Below are 20,590 nucleotides of genomic sequence, written 5' to 3' on the forward strand. Positions count from 1 at the left end.
GTCTCTGTGCTGTCCTCAGACAGACTGGACACCTGTCCAGGTGAACCTTGTCTATTGGCAGCTGGAGATGGGCACCAGCACCCCTCAGGACCCCATGATGGGATAGACATGATGGAAAATGGATGGATGGATGGATGATGGATGGATGGATGGATGGATGGATGGATGGATGGATAGGGAGCAGAGGGAACATGTGGAAGGATGTGCTCTGGTCAGATGAGATCAGAATCAAACTTTCTGGCCTGTTTCTGAAAACGGTACCAGAAAGCTGAAAGCAGCATTTCTACTGTGAGACATGGTGGTGGCAGAATCATGCTGTGGGGGGGCTTCTCTTTAGCAGGAACAGTGAGGCTGAGATTATTGGTAAAATAATATAACAGAGCTATAAATGAAGAAGAGCTTGTAGAGGCTGCAAACCAGGAGGTTCAACTTGCAGAACATCAGCAACACGGCTATAATGAACAAAGCATTTTCACGTTTGGGCCGGTGGAGACGACACGTTTAGTTTAAAAGCTCCAGAATCCCTGACCTGACCAACATGTCTGCTTTCAGGACCTTCAGGTCACTTCTCTGTGATGCACAATGGGCCTCAGTGGTAACTTCATCAGACGTGATGACATCCAGAATAAGATGATGGGAGATAGCTGCAAAATATCTGTGATGATACGTGTCTGAACGAACATAGGATAACAAACAAAATAAATAAATTGGATAGATACTGTTTCATTTGCTATAAAATTCAAGAGAATGTAAAAAAAATACAGTTTTAGTTGTAAGATTTTAACATTCTTGGAATAAATTTTGCTCAAATTAGAGATAGAAAGTATCCCTGTGCATCAGCCATCCATACATGTGGCCCAACATCTTAAATTACAGTTGGAGGGTGGAGGCAGCAAATGGCCCCAGGGCCATAATTTGGACATCCTGATTTAGAATTACTTTGTTTGTGTGCCTCTTTCTTGCTAATGCTAAAAATTAAATTGATTTGGATCAAAACATTGAGCATTAACTTTGAAAATTGTTTATTTTTGCTCCTCGTTTATCGCAACCTCTTTATGTCCTTTGTCTCCCGTTTTTTGCCGTTATTTGGGATTACAAATAAAGTTTAAGCAAAATAAATAAATAAATATACATTTCAAGTATAAATATTGTGTTTTGTTACATATTCCTCAGGTTTAACTATATTTATTATTCCACCTCGTGTTTCGTAAATTTTGAAAGCTTACTTTAAAGCGTAATTTATGATAAAAAAAAAGAGAGAGAGAGAGCGGAATGATCCCACTTCCGGTGCAGACAGGAAGTGGAAGCAACGGATCCAGCGGAGCGCTTCCTTGTAGCTAGCAGAAGTAAATAAAAAAAAAAGGTGGGCAAGTTGCAGACTAAATATCTGCGGATTTCGTGGGTTGTCGGGAAAAATGCCCCGTGGAAGCGAGATCCCGGAGGGCATCAGGTCCACGGCCGTAGACCTGCACCAGGCTGGGAAGGGCTACAAGTTCATCTCCAAGACTTTAAAAATCCCCCCTTCCACGGTGAGGAGCATTATCGTCAAGTGGAAACGCTTCAACACCGTGGTCACGCTGCCACGCAGTGGGAGACCCACGAAGGCCAATCCCAGGAGGAAGCGGAGAGGAACGCCGGACGAGGTGAGGAGGACTCCGGGGAGATATTCTGTTTTTATCCGCCCTCACCGTCCAGACAAAGGGATGAATGCGCTCAGAGAGGCTGGTCTCCATCTTCTCTGCTCCGGAGTCAGACCTTTAGTCACATGGAGGTTTTTATTTACATTTTTTACTCCCTGCAAGCCAAAATCACTGTTATTTATTAAAATGGGTAGATATGTATTCGCCACTAAATTAATGCGATCGGAATAAAATGTGGATTTTTTTTCAGTGTGGGATTAAGATTACGTGGCTGTAACAATTAATTTATTTCAAGGTATTTTCCAGGAAAGGGCAGTAAATAAGAAGTTTATCATTCACCTATCATGCTTTTACCCATCCACCATTTTTTCCATCCATCTTTTTCTATCAATCACACATCCATCTCTATCCATTCATTTATTCCTTTTATGTCCATTTATCTGTCAGTCACATTTAACAAGCATCCACCAATTTGTCTATGATCCATTATAATACATACACCTCTTTCTACTGTCAATTCATGTATTATTATTATAACATGTATTATTATGTTTTTTGGTTTTTTTTACATTTTAGCACTGATTTACTGCTTTATTTACTCAGACATTTGAATATCAGAGTTACAGTTTAAAAAATGGGGTTTGTTGTTTACTGTTAAGCAGTAGGCCTACGTTCAAAAATGAATGATGCTGCTTTTCATTTAGAAAAGTATGAAGCAATAAACTGTAAATAATCTGTTCTTGCGGTCTATAATTGCACTGAATTAGAGTCACACAACATAATGTATTACATCTGTTTATGGACGCGTGTAGTGAAATACAAGCAAATTTAAAGCTTGTGGTTTGTTTATTAGTTTACCTGATAACAGCTCATTAACACGCTTTACTGCTTGTTTGTGGAAAGCGGTCGACTCGATTGTGACGTCATTCCCGAAAGGGAGTTCCGATTTCCGAGGGAAAGTGAACGCGCCATTTCTGCCACCACTCAGATATCCGTATTCTATCTATCTATCTATCTATCTATCTATCTATATATATATATATATATATATATATATATATATATATATATATATATATATATATATATATATATATATATATATATATATATATATATATATATATATATATACTTTTGATGTTATAAATAAAGAAGGAGGTTCTCAGTGTAATGAAAAACGGAGTTGTAAAGTTCCACTTCCGGTGCAGACAGGAAGTGTGAATAACGGGCACAGAGCGCTTCCTTTCTGCAACAATAAAAACAAAAAATGGTTAATTTCACATTTTTAACCAAATATAAGAGAAAAAAATAAATTACTGCAGGTTTTTTACATTTATTTACTAAATATAAGAAGAAAAAATGCCCTGCGGAAGCGAGATCCCGATCGGTATCAGGTCGGAAATAGTTGCGCTGCACAACGCCGGGAAGGGCTACAGATTAATTTATAAGACTTTACAGATTCCTTATTGCACAGTTAGAAACATTGTGAGGAAATGGAAACGGTTCAACACCGTAGCCTCGCTGTCGTGGACAATGAAACACATAGAGAGGACGCAGGGCACAGAATGACAAGAGACACAGAAAAACGCGATATAAGCATCCATAAAGGACACCCTCAGCATGTAAAACCCTCAGAAGAAATAAAAAAATACAAAATATTTAACACCCTGTTTAACTCGAAGGAAAAAAAACTTATAGAATAATCGTCCTTGGAAGAAAGATATGTACAACGACAAATGTAGCATGTAGTATTTACATAAAATGCAGCTTGTGCTGGAACAATTTACGAAATGGTTTATTTGATTGTCAGAAATTGTGTTTTTGCTCTGGTTGCATTATTTTGCCCAATTTTTTCCACTTGGTGCACAAGGGTGAGATTCAACTAAACCACACTTGACTCCAGTTTTACAGCTTTGCTTCTTTATTTGAAGCAAACATATTTTATTACCTATCCAGATGTTCTATTTAGGAGAAAAGAAGTGGAAATAAAACTTTTTTTGTCTGATTAATAGTAAAAAGAATCGACCGATTAATCGATTAATAAAATAATCGTTGGATGCAGCGCTACTCCACATGTTGGCTAAATGGAATATGTCTCTGCTTTGTATTTACACCCCAAAGAAACAGAATGTTGTGGATTACTATTTAAAGAGCCTTAAAAACGCTGATTAACTAAAATCAATTCAGTATAAATGATAAAATAATTATTTACAAGGGATTGTTGAACCTACCGTTAGATATTCCTTTGATAATTTTCTTAAAACCTGGTATTATTCTCTCCACTGAATGAATGTACTCCAATTTAAACTTGGATTTTCTGATGATTTTGTTGTGAGATTTTACCACAGCAGTGAAACACGCCTGCCTGTCGTCATAAATGACTTTAATTTGGTCTTTTTCTCTCTTAGGCCGACGCTGCCGGGCCTGCTAGTGATAAAAGCGGAGATCCTGACAAGGTAAAGTTAAAACACGCATGTGGAGACGTAGATTCTCTTTCTGCTGAGAGTAACTCTACCGTTCTGTCCTCCGGTCCAAATGCAGCAGAAGGACATCAGCAAAGTCCTCGCCGCCGCCGGCAATGCAGATTCCAACTCGTCTGACCCGGAGCGTTCAAAGGAAGACCGGGCGCCATCCGGACCGGCGCTTCTGGGTGGAGATAAAGAAATGGTGAGAAATGTTGATAATTAAAGGTTAGAGAGGCGGGTCAGTCCTCATTCTGCTTTCCTTCTAAACTCCAGAGAGACTTCAACAGCAGTTATGAGGAGGGGGACAACACGGGGCCGTCCGGCTCCGATGAAGAACCGATGGTGTGAACACATCCACTAAACAAAGCCGATCTGTAACAGACACTAAACCTGCTGCGTCAGCGTTCTTATAGGACTTCTTTTCTCTGACTTTTAGTCCAGTTTCCTGTTTGCCAGACCAACAGGGGAAGCAGAGGACCACGAAAGGGTAAAATCCACTTATGTAAATAATTACATTTTGACCTTTTTCACTGTTTTCATGTCACAACCATGAGCCTCGGTGTGTTTTATGTTTGTTTGATAGACTAACACAAACTAGCTCATCGTTGTGAAGTTTAGAAGAAAACCATCACGTGGTTTTCAAAGTTTTAACAAATAAAAATCTGAAAAGTGTGGCGTGCATTTGTATTCAGACCCTCTTTACCGTGATGCCCCCAAATAATAGTCACCTGATTAGTAAACCGCTGTCCCAGAGCTCTGTTCAGTCTGAACCTGGAACACCTGCCAGGACATCAGAGAAGCAACCAAAAGAGCCATGGTTACTCTGGAGGAGCTACGGGGAGCCACAGCTCAGGTGGGGGGACGGTTATCAGTGAGGAGCTGCACATATCTGGTATTTATGGATGAGTGGCGAGACGAAAACTATCGTTCAAAGAAAGATGCCAGAGGAAACCAGGAAGAAGGTGATCTGGTGCACATGTCCGTTTTTCACCACAAACTGCTAAACTAACACTGTCTGAAAAAGACCATACCCACGCTGAAACATAGTCGCCTCATGCGTGGCCTCTTGTTTCAGTGAGGATGGAGAAGCTGATTACAGTTCATGGGTATAATTAATTAAAGGGCCACCGTGGAATAAAGGCTTCAAAGTCTGAGGTGGAGGTTCAACCTCCAGCAGGACCACCACCCTAATCACAGCCAGAGCTGCAAGGCTATGGCTCTTATACTGTTTAAAATGGCCTAGTCAAAGTCCTGACCTGAATCCAACTGAGAATATGTGGAAAGACTTTTGCTTTTCAGAGCCGTTTCCATCCAATCTGACTGAATTTAGTCTTTTTTCACAAAGGAGAATGGGCAAAGATGTCAGGGGCCTGATTACAGACGCATGCCGCACGTTTTATTTGGAATGGAATAATCTTTTATTGTATTAAGAGAAGTGGAAATGAGCTAGTTTCTAACAGAGTGATGGTTGCTTCAGCTCACAATGTTCTCCTGTCTCTCAGGCTGATCATCCAGAGCGAGCTGGTGACAGAGAAGATCCAGAGGAGGTAGAGTTTAATCATTCACCTGTTTGAATTAGTCCAGATTAAAATGCTGCAAAATTACAAAATCTTCCAAATTCAGTCCAGAGTGCAGATTCTAACTCCTCCAACAGGAACGCCTAAAAGTGGATCATATGTTGCGTTGGAGGCTTTTTCATTTTTAAAAAGCATTTTTTTTTATGAGTCTGTCTGTTAAATTCTTTGAAATCAACACGGGTGACTATTCTGCCTCTTAGGCGTTACGCGACACATCAGCTGAAACAAAGCAGAGAAGATTAACAAATGGAGAGAGAGGATATAGAAAGATTAAACAAAAAGCTACCATTTTGTTTTGTGTGTAACTTGCAGAAAGATGCCAGCATGGTTGATGAAGACGCAGAACCGTCGGACACTGATGAGGAAGATCCGCTGGTATGAAATGATTCTTTGTTACCGATACGGAGACGGTTGTGTTGAGATCCTCATAGACGTCTGCTTTCTCACCTTTAGGCCAGTTATATCTTTGCCAGAGAAGGACCGGGAGAAAAGGTACAGTGGGGGGGGGGGGGTCTTTAGTTCATCTCAGGAAGTTAAAATGATCTGCTCTTTACATGCTTCTATGCTTATTGAAATCTCAGGTACACAAACCAACAACAGGTGCTTCACTGTGAGGCTCTAGTAGAGCCCTTTCAGAATAATGGTCGTAGTTTTCTGTCCAGTTTATTCTGCATCGCTGGTTGATGTGCAGGACTCACTTTCCTTCAGTGCATTGAGGTCAGCAGACATTTTGTTTCTGCGCAGCTTTCTGAAGGTCTCGCCGCAGCATTTACACCAAGGTGAAGTCTGGACTTTGACTAGACCGTTTCAACCTTGATTCCCTTCTCAGCCATTCTGTTGCAGATTTGCTGCTGTAAACGTAATCGTTGTTCTTTTGATGGTCCAGTTAGAGCAGGGCTGTCAAACCTGGTTCTATATATATAGTTCTATATATATATATATATATATATATATATATATATATATATATATATATATAATATATATATATATATATATATATATATATATATATATATATATATATATATATATATATATATATATATAGTTTCTATATTGGGCCACTTTGGTATGATGAAGTATTTAAAGGGCCGGTTGCACATGTATAGATTATACTTTCAGAATTTAATTTCAGTTTACATAGAAATGTGAAAAAAATGCACATTAACTTAAAAGTAGCACCATAGGCCCAGTTTATCTGCAAAAATATCTGATATTGGGTGAGTTACACTTTAAACTCTCCTCATTCTGCATCACTTTTTCTCTTTTTGGACATTTCTGGGTCGTTTTGATGTGTTGTGGGAAAACTGACATCTAGTGGCAGGATGCTGTTACTACACAGTTAAAAAAAAGTCAACATTCACTGCAGGAGGCTCAGCTTTAGCCACTTTATATACTTTAAAAGGATTTATGCCTGTAATTTATGATGTGATGTTCCTTTTTTGGCTCTGGAGGGCCGGAGAAATTACCCTGATGGACCGGATTTGGCCCGCGGGCCGTGAGTTTGACACATATGAGTTAGAACCAGGCTTCATGTTCTCCATACATGCTGCTTTGCATCAGCAAACCTAACGGGATATTTCTCAAATGACATCAAATGGCTGAATTAGGAACGTCTCACATGCGCTGCGGCTGATTAGTCGTACCAGCAGAGCGGGAACACCTGAACAGTTAACGTGTTTGAGTCAAATAGAGAACCTGTCCTGAATACGGCCTCAGCAGACATAACGGCAACAGGTGAGCGCCGCTGCTGCGTCTGTACCTGCTGTCTGTTCTCCGTGTGATGGTGGCCACATGAGGAAGAGGAAGGACTGCAGAGGAAGGTGAGTGTAGGACAGCAGCGTGGAAGCAGAGGACTTCACTGTGGAGTCTGACCAAAGACTCCTAAAGCTGCTCTCTACCTCTGCTCTGAGGAAAGGAGGCCACACTTGAAGGTCCACACCTGAAAGCAGCGGCTGCAGCACCTGGCCAGGTAGGCCACCTTTACCTGGCTTTTTCTCAGCGCCATGAAAACCTCATCATGCCATCATGAGGGGCGTTCATGTGAGCTTCACTGTTGCTTCCAGTCGCTCATCATCAGACACTTTGGCCTGAAGTCTCTGGACACTTTGTGAGGCGCTGATGCAGTTTTTGCTTTGATTTTAAACCAGAAGTCGATTTTTTTTGGGGCGTGGCTTTCTTCCTACTGAACACCTTTTATTTTATTGTTTATTGCACCGAGCACGATTAGCCGGGCTGATATCAACCCCCATCCTCCCTGATCCTGGTGTAAATACCAGATAAATACAGACATGTGTGGTGATTAGAACCTGCGTCTGTATTATAATGTGTTTTTTTGCTTCTTTTGGTTTTTTTTTTTTCCTGGGAGCAAGTCACTTGTTTAGCTGACGAGGCGTCTGGGTGTGTGAAGGTGTGATTACAGCGGGAGGATTGACGGTTTTTTAGTCTATTTCTTGCAAGGAGCTCTATAATAAATTAAAACACTAGCCTGTAATAATATATATATATATATATATATATATATATATATATATATATATATATATATATATATATATATATATATATATATATATATATATATATAATTTCTTATTATCAGCTGTAATTCTAAGCGGATTCAGCAGTTTTGTTCCTCGCATTTGATCCGTTGATCTCCTACATTCTCTCCGACCATCCAGGAAACCCGGGCTGTCTCTGGACAAACATGACGTCATTTGAGAAACATCCTATTAGTGATGAATATCACATAGTTTTATTTAATAAGAAAGGTTTTGTTCTTCAAACCCTTTTAATTGTGCGCCTTGAGCTTCATTGATTAAGATTCTGAGTCGATAGGAGTGTGAAGCAGAGTTTGTGTGTGAGCGTTGTGGGATAAATTTACTGGGTCGTCCGTGTAAAAACAAACTTTCCTTAAAAACAGTACAGGCAGTCTGAGTCACAACCACTAAAACAGGAAGGCATTTCCATATAAGGACGGTGGAACCGGTCCAGATGAACATTTCACACAGTAATCACACATTGATCCATTGTAGAGTAAAAATAGAATTTATTTTTTAACGAGAATGGAGTAAATGATTGTGGGGTTGTGGCACAGAAAAAGGAGACGGAGCATTTCTGCTGCAGAGTGAAACATGGAGGGAAACTCGGGGGGGGTTCTGTTTACCCAGTTAAACTATTTCAGTTTGAGACTTCTTTGGTTCTAAAACAGAAATAATCCTGGATTTAGTGGAACAACAAGGCAGAGATGCAGGATGAGGTCAAAGTTCATGCTGCAGCTAAGACACTTAGCAACACTTAGCTTCCCCACCAGCAGATGTTTTCATGGACATGCAGTTATTTAAGGTGAGAAAATGCTTTCACTGAAAACGAGCTGTGGCAGCGTTGCTTCTTTCTCTGAGCTAATTAAAGCAGAGAAGTCTTCTGACCATCAGATGCATCACTGCGCTGCAGCTAAAGCCTCAGAGGTGTAAAATGGACTGATTATGTGGAGGAATGTGAGAATAACCATGTTTTCACCCTTTTTCTGTGGCCATGGTTGCAGTCGTGCTGGACGGGAGAACGCAGAGATTGTAATGCCTGAATGAATGCTGATAGAATATTAATGTTTGGTATTAAAGTTATTGTTGCTGTGGTGAAACCTTTGATGGTTTAGAAATTATTTCTAATCCTTCCCAGATTGATGAGCAGCACTGTTGTCTCTTTGTGCACCTCAGATTTAAATGATTTTAGAACCAGGTTTATTAAAGAACCGTGTCTTTCCTGTGCATCACTGTTACCTGTCTCTTGCATGTTGCAGCAGAAGAACTCTGCTTCGTGTGACGATGCTCCAGAGGAAGATCCAATGGTTAGTTTTCTCTTTGCTCGTCTTCTTTTGGCTCCATCCTGTCCACCGTCTCATTGCTCTCTCTAACGTTTTACCCAGGAACACATCTTTGACCCAAACTTTGACGGCGAGAGGAAGATTTACGCTGGATCTTCAGTCAGTGTGAGAGCTCTCCTCCTCCTCCTCCTGGCCTTCATCCTGAAGCACGACTTGTCCAAAGCCGCCACCAAAGACCTCCTGGCTCTGCTCCAGCTGCTGCTGCCCGGATGCATCCCCAGCTCTCTGCGCTTTCTAAAGAAACATGTGACTGACGTGGACAACAAGACGGAGCTGCACCTGTACTGCCCCAGGTGTGAGAACTACCTGGGCATAGACCCCGGCACTGAGTGCGGCGTGTGTCAGCAGCGCTTGAGCAAAAAGAGTCTGCTGGAGAAGGCCAACTACTTCCTGGTGATGCCGTTAGAAACCCAGCTGAGGAAAATCCTCACGCGCGTTCACTCCAAGCTGGGCAAACACGTTACCAGGGGCGACTGCCTGTCTGACATCAACAGCGGGGGGGAATACAAGCACGACGAGCAGGAGGGCAGCATCACGCTCACCTTCACCTGTGACAGCGCTCCTCTCCTCAACTCCTCCAAGTTCTCCGTCTGGCCCATCCTGTGCACCATCAACGAGCTTCCGTACGCGGAGCGCTGCAGGAACGTCCTGCTGCACACGCTGTGGTTCGGCAAAGGCAAGCCGCTGCTGCAGTGCTTCTTCACGCCCTTCATCAACGAGCTCCACAAGCTCTCTCACGAGGGCTTCACCTGGGAGGACGACAGCGGCCTGGAGCTCAACACCAGGGTGACGGCCAAAGTGTGTGTCTGCGACTCCAAGGCGCGCTCGGCGGTGCAGAACTTCCAGCCCTTCAGCTCGGAGTTCGGCTGCGGGTTCTGCTACCACAAAGGTGAGCTGGTGCAGAAGGGCCGCGGTTTCAGCAGAGTCTATCCCGTACAGGCGGACGGCTGCGACCTGCGGCACATGGCCGAGACGGAGCAGCTGGCCACCCTGGTGATTGAAAACGGTTACCCACAAGGCCAAATGGGCGTGAAAGGCCACAGCCCGCTGCTGCTGCTGCCTTCCTTTGACATCATCAAAGGCTTCATCCCAGACTACATGCACAGCGTTTGTCTCGGCGTCGTTCCTGAGCTCGTCAATCTGTGGCTGGACCCGCTCTATGCCAGGAAGCGCTTCCACCTTTCCCCGCAGAGTCTGAAGGAGCTGGACAAAGCTCTGTGTGCCATCCAGCCTCCAGACGAGATCAGACAGAGGCCTCGGCGCCTCAGTGACAGGATGCATTGGGAAGCATCTGAGTGGAGAGCCTTTGCTCTCCTCTACTCTCCTGTGCTGCTGAGCAAAGTTTTACCAAAGCTCTACTACAAACACTGGATGCTTCTCGTTTCATCCCTCCACATCCTGCTCTCCCAGTTTGCCTCTCAGGAGGAGGTGAGCTGTGCAGAGCTGTGCCTGGTGCAGTTCGTCTCTCAGGTCCAGTCTCTGTACGGCCTGGAGCACTGCTCCTTTAACTGCCACCTGCTGATGCACCTGAGCGACTGCGCCCGCAGCTGGGGTCTGCTGTGGGCCAACTCGGCCTTCGTCTACCAGGACGTCCACAGCAGACTCCTGCAGCTCTACTCCAGGACCGAGTCTGCGTCGCCGCACACGTTCAAGCAGTTTTTCTCCTACGATGAGATGATCAGAAGAGGAAGCGATGTGCTGAAGGATGCCAGCGCAGAAATCACAGACCTCTTCTCCTCCATGACCAGCTGCGGCATCCTTACCAGGTCCTCCAACTACATCAGTGAGGATGCGTTTACTTTGGGATGTGGCTCTCCCAGGTCCCTGACTGTCAGAGAGCTGGCTGCACTGCAGAGCAAAGACTCATGGCCCGTTACTGAATACTCGCGCTTTGTCTGCAGAGACATGCTGGTCACCACTCTGGACTACAGCGTCTCGTGCAAAAGGAACAACTCGGTCATAGAAACCACCGGCGGCTTTGTTCTTGTGGAGTCCGTGGTCGTGGTGGAAAAGCCGTGCAGCTGTGGCAAACCGTCCGGCTGCTGCTGCAGGGAGCTGGTGGTCTTCGGCAGAAAACTGCTGCTGGCCAACTCCCAGCCAACCATCCAGAACGCACAACTCGACAGGAACATCGCCAAGTTCCTGGTGAGGGTGAGGAGCTCGGAGGAAGTGTGCGCTGTGGCGTGTCAGGACGTTGTTGGGAAGTGCTTTGTGATGGAGCAGAAGGGTCGGCTGTACGTCATGAGGATGCCGGTGATTGCCTCGTTATAAATGTTCCTTCTCCTTCTCATGCAGTTTGTTGTGTTGCCACATTCACACAGCGGTTTGGTGTGATAAAGCTTATTTTCTGTCAGATGATTCAATATTTACTAGACTCAAGCATCCTGCATTCTTAGCAGCAGTGGCTTGTTAGGATGCTCTACTAGAAGAGTATTGGTTAGTTCCTGGCTCTGGCCTTTTTCCTGCCTCTGCTCCATCGTCCAATCAGCAGCAGGCTCTCATTTCTGGAGGACCGTGCTATTCGCACTGCTCCCATTGGCATTTCTAATGACACTACTTAGAAAAAAAATGCACAAGAAACAATTTTATGGCTTCTGTTGTGCCTTCAGCATGCCCGTAAAATTATTTCCATTCATTCAGTGAAGTTAAGAAGAAAAATGACAAGAAGTCAGAGCCAAAGACTAACATTTAGCATTACAGACATTTCTACCAAAGTGTAATATATTGTGGAGATATTATGTGTAGATAAACTGGCTGTTGGGCCTTAGCTGGTACCCTACTCAATGTGCACCACCTGTCTGAAAAGGTCAAGGAACATTAGGTGCCCAATACCTTCTATAGAAAGTTCCCTGAAGTCTCTGGTGTCCCATCTGGGAAAGGTTATAATGAAAGTAAGCAGTTCTCCATCACAAGCGTCACACGACTCTTTGTGTGGCTCAGACGACCCTGAAGCTTTGCTGACTCTGCAGTATCCCTGGACGAGGTAGTTGACGAGCCCCTAAAAGAAAAAAGTGTTTTTCAGGGTGCATCAAAAGCTGTGGAGCATAGACTGGATGCTGGCGGCCGTTAGGGACTTTTAATAGAGGAGATGTTTGAGATAATGAGACCGCAGAGATCCTCTCTCTGCTTAGAAATATTCAGAATCAGAAATACTTTAATAATCCCAGCGGGAAATGATTGACACTCACCCTGAAGACTTTGAGTTCCAACATGCAGAGGAGATGTTAGCAGCTTAGTGTGAAGCAGCGAGGGTGAGCTGCTCTACAGGACGCTACATACTCCAAAAGAAACGAGAAATTTCTTCCACAGCGAACCACGTCATTTTGTTCTTCATCCTGCTTGTTCTCCACAGAACGTCTGGACAGAACCTTGTTCTCACTGGCTGTCTGACTACTGTACTGTGATTGGACAGGATTTAGGTTGGAGAAGCAGGAATGTCTCACCCACCTGTTGCTCCCTGCTCAGTGTCCCCCCCCCCCCCCCGCCTGCCTGGTCTTCAGTGGCGTGACTTCTGCAGTTGAGCGTCTCGTAGAATACGAATAGACAGAGCTAAAAAAAACGTGTTCTCGTTGAGTATGCAACAAGCTTAAAGGTCTGAGGCTATAATTCTAACTGGAAGAAGATGAATTGGCCCTTTAGGTTTAAGTACACCGGTAGTTTCTTCTAGGGTTGTCACGGTACTAAAATATCAAACTCCATATTTAGAAAGATGCTCAATATCATTTCAGTAGCACAAGAGTGGTTAAGAGTAAAATACACAAATATTTACGATATGTAAATGTTTTTACCTGCTGAAATTTGGGCAACACCAGTAAGTAGGTGACAATTCAACCCTTGTGTAGAGAAATCTATAATTTCAGCATCACTTCCCTCTTTGGCTAAACTGTAGACGAGATAACGGTTGGAAAAGGTGTTAATATCATTTTATTGAAGTATGTAGCTTTTGATTTAGTTGTCCAATTATTTAATTATAATAGCTTATCTTTAGTGTGCCCTCTCTGCTTCCATTTGCCAATTATTTTACTGCTGGTACCATTAGATGTTTCTACTGGGAGACAAAGAATCATTCTAAACTAAAACTAATTGAAAACAAACTTGGATCTGGCGCATACTTCCCACTGTCGCTTCATGCATGCTCAGTATGAGGGATTGCAGCAAAGCCATGGACAATGCAGATGACTCTTCCTGTGGCTCTACGGTTCCCCAGGAGTGAATGCTGCTTGTCGGGACTTTGATGCAATCAACTGGTTCCCTTATATAGGACATTTTTGACCAATCTGTATAATCTGATTGATTCTGACTTTATAAAGTGCCTCGAGATGACATGTTTCATGAATTGGCGCTATATAAATAAAATTTAATTGAATTGAAAAATTACATACTAAACATATTTTCACAGTGTAAAGAAGTATCTGTCACTGCAGCTGTATTTAGCTGCAACCCTGTACAGTTCCACTTAACATCTTGGGGGGGGGGTCATTGAGTTCTCCGTGTCCGGAAAGCTAATATTCAAACAAATAGTGTTAGCTTATGTTGTCTGGGAGAATTACTACTTCACTTTTGCAGATACGAGAGCTTTCCTGACCGTTTTATCTTGCTCTCAAACATCATTGTCGTAGCGTTAGCTTGTAGCGTTAGCTTGTAGCGTTAGCTTGTAGCGTTAGCTTAGCATGTAGCATCATTTAGCATTTAGTTTTATCTTGTCCGTCTGCCTTATACAGAACGTTCCTCCAAACAGAGCTTTTTGTTGTCGATAAAGAGCGTCACGTGTTTTTTTTTCTGGCTGTGCTCGACACGTTAGCAGAAATAAAACTTCCTGTCGTTGAGATGAGCGGCTAAAGGAGGAGAAAGGCTGTTATTGCTGCGCCGCGGTCAGTCAAAGAGCCACAATTTTGGGTCAGTTTATGTCGCTTTTTGACCCAAATGAGTATCTTTGAATAAATATATTTTTTAGTATTGGTTATTATTATTATTTTGACAACCCTAGTCGCGTCCTTGAGTAGAGACGTTCAAGCATGTCGATGTCTTTCTTTCTCAAGATGAGATGTGATGGAAAGCAAAGCTCCCAGTTTACTGGTCTCTCTGATATATAGATTACCATTAAGAGAACAACACCATGATGCATGTCGTAGCATGGAGTGGCTGGCCTCACAATAGTGGAAGCGAGGAGCGCCTCGACCTTTGGGGAATGCAATGAGGATGACTACTCCTGTTGGTGTATATCTGGTTTCCCTCCATTTGGACGTTATCCAGACAATGAGAGCTGGACCAGAACTCTGTGGAGGGTCTGAATGTACAGGACTTCAGTTAAAAGTCACAGGATGGGTTTATGCAACGTTTGATTTAATTGTCAGTGTGCTTTTTGAACACCTGACTGTGGCTAGAGAAACGCACAGACCTGTGATGGAGCGAGGGTGAAGAGGAGAGCAGGCAGGTGTGCAGGTTAACGAGCTTCTCACCTTGGATTCACTGCTTCGCCCCTTCTCATACCAAAAGTAAGCAGTTTTCATGCCTGAGGAGCAGCCAGGTTGTCTTTTTCCACCCAATCACACAAACCTACCAGCATTCCCAGTGATGTCCTAGCAGAAAGGATCTTACCCAGATGGAGCTTTAGGAGTTGTGTGAGAACTAAGATGACCACATACAACGTCTGGCTTCACCAGGACGATGCCACCCAGTTTTATTTCTGCAGCTGTTTGATAAAATTACGCCTCTCATCGGCGTTCCATACTGGGACCTACGGAAGCAGACCGATGCAAACGTACGACCAGAGCTCCTCGTTTAGTCTGGAGTCATTAAGGTAAGAGTGTTGTTTCTTCTTTTATATGTTAATACTGCCGTTATAACATGAATACATGGAGTAGTGCTTGGTTTGTGCTCGTCTGCCCTCAGGTACTCGTCACAGCAGCAGCATCTGGAACCTGAAGCCCCCAGGAGAAAGAAAACAGGCTTTATAAAGAACACTTTTCTGCTTGGTGCCAAAGAAAGCTGGGGGGGGGGTGGCTGCATCGGTTTGGCTTTGTGTCAGATCCCACTGAGAAACAAACTCCAGGAACCATTTTTTATTGAGAGGCCGAACATCCTCATCAACTGCAACCAAGACAGCAGCTGAAGCTGAGAGGTTGGTCAGAGAATCAGGATCAGGAACAACAGAATCAGGATCAGAAACAACAGGATCAGGAACAACAGAACCAGGATCAGGAACAACAGAACCAGGATCAGGAACAGCAGAACCAGGATCAGAAACAACAGAGAATCAGGATCAGGAACAACAGAATCAGGATCAGGAACAACAGAATCAGGATCAGGAACAACAGAATCAGGATCAGAAACAACAGGATCAGGAACAACAGAACCAGGATCAGGAACAACAGAACCAGGATCAGGAACAGCAGAACCAGGATCAGAAACAACAGAGAATCAGGATCAGGAACAACAGAATCAGGATCAGGAACAACAGAATCCGGATCAGGAACAACAGAACCAGGATCAGGAGCAACAGAATCCGGATCAGGATCAGGAACAACAGAATCAGGATCAGGAACATCAGAATCCGGATCAGGAACAACAGAACCAGGATCAGGAGCAACAGAATCCGGATCAGGATCAGGAACAACAGAGAATCAGGATCAGGAACAACAGAGAATCAGGATCAGGAGCAACAGGATCAGGATCAGGAGCATCAGGATCAGGAGCATCAGGATCAGGAACATCAGAACCAGGATGTTCCTTGAAGTGCAGGGAGCCAGGAGCGTCTCCCTGCACCCATCATGCTTTCTCTCTCTACTAACATGTTGGACTTTAACGAGACGCTCACCATCACCGTGCTGCTCTGACGGAGAGGCGAGGCTCACCTCGCTCGCTCTCACTAGTGTTAAACTCTTACTGTACGTATGTGTCTATGTAAGTATGTTCGGTGAGCATGTTTCACTTTTCCTTTTCTTTAAGAACGTGTAAAACAGATTGTAAAATATGTCATCATACCGTGTTTTTTACCTTTCGTTACACACTCAGTTTTTTGTTTTTTTTATTGTATTTTTTTCAGACTGAGGCTGTTTTTGAGGCCATATGTTCTCTGTGTACATTTTTGATCCGTTTTTTTTTTTTTTTATTATTATTTTTTACAAATATTTGCTGACCTTTTATAACTAATGTACCTTCCTTACACTGTTGACGTTTAAAATGAATTCTGTGTGAATTTAGTTGTGGTTCCGTCTCGTTTTTCACCTGGAAGCATTTTGTTCTTCTGTTTGCTGTTTTATATGTAAAATAAAAAAAAACTACAGTTGCTGACAGTATTAAGCTATCTGAGATTCTCTAGGTTTGATCTTGTTACGGTAAAATGCCACGTGCTCGTATGCTTGTTAAATATCAAACTGTAAGGTGGTTCACATCACTTCTTTTCTAATATATGTTGCCTTTTTTTGGCATTTTTAGTCTATTGCGAAATACGTGTTTACTTTGATATGAACTTAAATTTGAATTTAAGGATGTTTACAATGTTTTCAGTGCTGAACTAAATATATCTTGTTTTAAATGCTGTTTTGTCCTGTTCTTTATTAATGCTTCCATGGCATCTAAAGGTAAATTCACAGAGAACAAACTGAAATTATGTCTATGAGGAACAGGGACCAGCAGCGCAGCCAAACAAAACCCAAACTTGCCGATCCAGGAACCATGGCAGGGAAACAGGAGCAGACGGGCATGATGGTGAGGAAACGAACAATACTAGCCAGCGACGAGAAAACAACTGAGGTGAGTTTATAAAGGGAGCCTGACAGGTGACGGGAATAAAGACTAATAATAATAATAAAGTAATAATAAAGACAGGTGTGACTAATAGCTGAGCGAGGGAGAGCTGAGTGAACTGCAAAACAACAAGAAAGAAGCCAGACAAACCTTAAACCATGAAAATTCTACCATCACCTGTAGAGTGAAAAATACTGCAGCTGGTCTTTTAAAGTGCTTTATGCGTAAAGTTGGATTGGATTGTCTGAATTTTAAACTAAATTTTACTGCACCACAGGCCAAGTTGGTCGCATTAAGCCATTTAAACCGTTTGGTTAATTATGGCTACTTTCTGGTGGAGCAGGGAGCTTCCTTCCTGGGAAAGTCGAGAGTTCCCCTGTTTGAATCCCACAGACTTAAAAAATGGTGATAATTTTAGTAAAAGCTTTAAATCAAAGAACGACTCAGTTTTAGATTTCTACCCTAAAGAATTTTCTGTATCGTTTTTAAATGCTTTCAGACACCGTTTCTCCTCTTAAACCTTAGTTTACATAATTTATATAAAGGGCACTACAGAGTAAACAGTTTTCACTAAAAACAAACAAAATGCACCATTTTGAGGTTCTATCGACCAGACGACGCAGCTGCAGTGAGTTCTGGAGAGAACCGGGTGCCCAGGTGAATTTATTATGGATTTTTCTCAAGTCAGAGTATATATTCAGAGGAACTGGATTTACCATTCATTCTTTTACTCTGGAGACGGTGTTGGTGTTTAGAGAATAACCCTGGAGATCTTTATGTGTTAATTGCTATAGTTTACTCTTTACGTCCCTCAGGGCTCCATTGTTGGGCCTTTGCTCTTCTCCTTGTATCTCCTGCCTCTAGGTCCCATCTCTATGCTGATAACAGCTTTATGCATCACTGACTGAGTATTAAATGATGTAAAGGCCTGGATGGCCTCAGACTTTCTTCAGGTTAACCATAACAAAGACAGAAGTATGGTAGAGAAGACAGAGCAGAGACACAGAAAGCTCAGAAGCTCACATTGACCCAGGAGTACTTTCTATGGTAGATGGTAATAGAGGATGATCTGCCTCCCCTGATGATGTCACAGCTAACAGAACACCAGACCAGGTGTACCTTCTATAAAGAGAAAAGAAATGACTTAGTTTATCAACTAAGAAAGCTACAAAGGTTAAGCATATTCTTGTAAAGTAAAACTTTAAGAGTTATTCATACTTTCAGCACGTTATGCCTGGATTACTGTAACTCCTTTTGTTTTGGTGTCTTACATTTCTGCTCTCCCTATTGGCCACTCAGGTCAGCTGACCAGCTACTCCTGGACCTACCAGGGAGCAGAGGGCAAAAGGGATTTTTTTTTTTTTTTTTGCCGTAGCAGCAAATGTTGCCTGGCCTTTTGAAAGAGACAAGTTATAATATTTGATAAAGATCTACTGTAGGAAACATGTTATCATGGTTAAAGCAACGCCCTTTTGTGTCTATATTTAGGTTTAAAAAAAGAGGATGGATGGGATGTTGATATTTGTGGATAATGATGTAAAAAAAAAAAAATTCCAACATAATGAAAAATATTAATTTAAAATTAAATATTACTGACACTTTTAGCATCATTCTGTTCTGAAGATTTAAAGCAATTATCCCAATAAAAACACTGTTAAAACCTGCATTTATTATCATTATTACATTTAAATACCATAGTAAAAATATAAGTTGTAGCCAAAGTTTAAGAGCCACGGTGGAAGGTCCACAGAGCCAGGATGTTAAACATGCTGCCATTCACCATTAGACACACCGTGCCTTTCTGTCTACACACGTCTATTTAATGGCTTTTGACCAAGCACCATAACTTATGATTTTGTGTTTGTATTCTTAGTACGACTAATCTTAGTTGTTTAGTATTTCCTTTAAGTGCTTTGGTTTTCTTTTCTGCTATTATGATTTTTTTAATAATATTCCTGTATGTTCTGTACTTTGTTCAGGAGGTGGTGTGAGGAGATCTGGACTATAGTCCTACTTTTCTCCAATTTTGCATTATTTGTTGTTATTTCAACTTTTAACCTTATGTTCCCTCTGTAATTTTTCTCTTCATAGAAGGTACACCTGGTCTGGCGTTTTGTTATAAATACTCTATATTATAATCCTCCTCCTCATAATCATCAAGCTCTTCTTCGTCATCATAATTTTCACACATGCAAATAATCAGAAATTTCCTCACGTTTTTCACACCACAACATTTTCTCCAGTTGTAACACTGACAGATGACACAAAATTGAAAAGTACGTTTAACCGTAAAAATGTAATCTGGCAAAGTGAACATAGATTGTCAGAATCATTATTGTTAAAGACCCAAACATTAGCAAACATCCCATAATGTCTTCACTGACAGCTTCAGTGCTGCTTCCTCGGACAATCTTCAGATGAAACTGCAGATCTTCCACAGACCAGCAGAACATCACAATAAACTTTACTACAGACATTTAATTTGTGTTTAACACAATATAATCAAGCTTGTTGCTATTGAACTGTTTTCTGTAAACCATGTGAGAAAATCCCTAAGTTCAGTCCTGTTTTAATAAAGTGAAGCGTTTAGTAAAAGATAACATCTAACGGTACATTTCTGCATCCCTGATATATCATATTTATTCCCCATCATAAACACTGACCCCATGGGACAGAGATCTTTCTTGAGATGTCTATATTTCTCAGGAGTGACAGCGGTTACTGACGTGTAGCAGCTGGGAGTGGGGGGGGGGTCATCAGAGGCCAGCGGGTCAGAGGAATGCAGATAGGAATGTTGTGGCAGCCTGGGGTGCAAATACTTCAATGGACCAAGCGAGGCGCACGGATCTAAGCCGCCTGGGAGCAGAAACACAAAAGACCAAAAATGTCCTGGGGAGCCCAACGAAGAGGGAACGGGAGGCTGAAAAGTTTACAAAAATATCCTAAAACAGGATCAATAGATTGGCCCGCCTTATTATACATTAACATATGGACTGCTGTTTAATTTATAGCCTACCAACTATTCAAAGAATACATTGTAGATTTTCTTTAATTCCCGTAGGATCAGAATTACACAGACTGACTCAGAAAAAGTCCTCTTTTTAAAAGTCTTTTTATAATCTGGTCTGTAACCTTCTTCTGTGAAGGAGAGAGCTGGAATAACGCAAGAAGCTTCGTTAACATCGGAAACGTTGAGTTGAGGCGCAAAGTGGCAAGAGGCTTCAAAAGAAACCCGACTGGAGGTGCATGAGTAATAAAATGTGCTGTATG

The 20,590-nt window shown here is 42.4% G+C and overlaps 2 protein-coding genes across 2 annotated transcripts; both read left to right on the forward strand.

Annotated features, from left to right (window-relative positions):
- The first annotated feature begins 1,415 nt into the window (after positions 1-1,415).
- LOC105917185 lies at positions 1,416-6,603 on the forward strand. The gene is made up of 8 exons (XM_036147984.1): positions 1,416-1,643; positions 4,052-4,099; positions 4,185-4,310; positions 4,382-4,450; positions 4,545-4,595; positions 5,611-5,655; positions 5,998-6,060; positions 6,139-6,603. Exons 1-8 carry the CDS (start codon positions 1,416-1,418, stop codon positions 6,202-6,204), a joined length of 696 nt encoding a protein of 231 aa, XP_036003877.1. The 3' UTR covers positions 6,205-6,603.
- A 2,282-nt stretch (positions 6,604-8,885) lies between these two features.
- LOC118566290 lies at positions 8,886-13,130 on the forward strand. The gene is made up of 2 exons (XM_036147875.1): positions 8,886-9,535; positions 9,614-13,130. Exons 1-2 carry the CDS (start codon positions 9,371-9,373, stop codon positions 11,840-11,842), a joined length of 2,394 nt encoding a protein of 797 aa, XP_036003768.1. The 5' UTR covers positions 8,886-9,370; the 3' UTR covers positions 11,843-13,130.
- The last annotated feature ends 7,460 nt before the right edge of the window (positions 13,131-20,590 follow it).

This window comes from Fundulus heteroclitus, chromosome 16 (assembly GCF_011125445.2).
Source record: "Fundulus heteroclitus isolate FHET01 chromosome 16, MU-UCD_Fhet_4.1, whole genome shotgun sequence".
Lineage (NCBI taxonomy): Eukaryota > Metazoa > Chordata > Actinopteri > Cyprinodontiformes > Fundulidae > Fundulus > Fundulus heteroclitus.

Coding starts and splice junctions, on each gene's coding strand:
- LOC105917185 (XM_036147984.1), top strand. CDS start 1,416: ATGCCCCGTGGAAGCGAGATCCCGGAGGGCATCAGGTCCACGGCCGTA. Junction 4,100..4,184: donor AAAGCGGAGATCCTGACAAG/GTAAAGTTAAAA, acceptor GTCCAAATGCAG/CAGAAGGACATCAGCAAAGT. Junction 4,311..4,381: donor TGGGTGGAGATAAAGAAATG/GTGAGAAATGTT, acceptor TCTAAACTCCAG/AGAGACTTCAACAGCAGTTA.
- LOC118566290 (XM_036147875.1), top strand. CDS start 9,371: ATGAGCAGCACTGTTGTCTCTTTGTGCACCTCAGATTTAAATGATTTT. Junction 9,536..9,613: donor CTCCAGAGGAAGATCCAATG/GTTAGTTTTCTC, acceptor CGTTTTACCCAG/GAACACATCTTTGACCCAAA.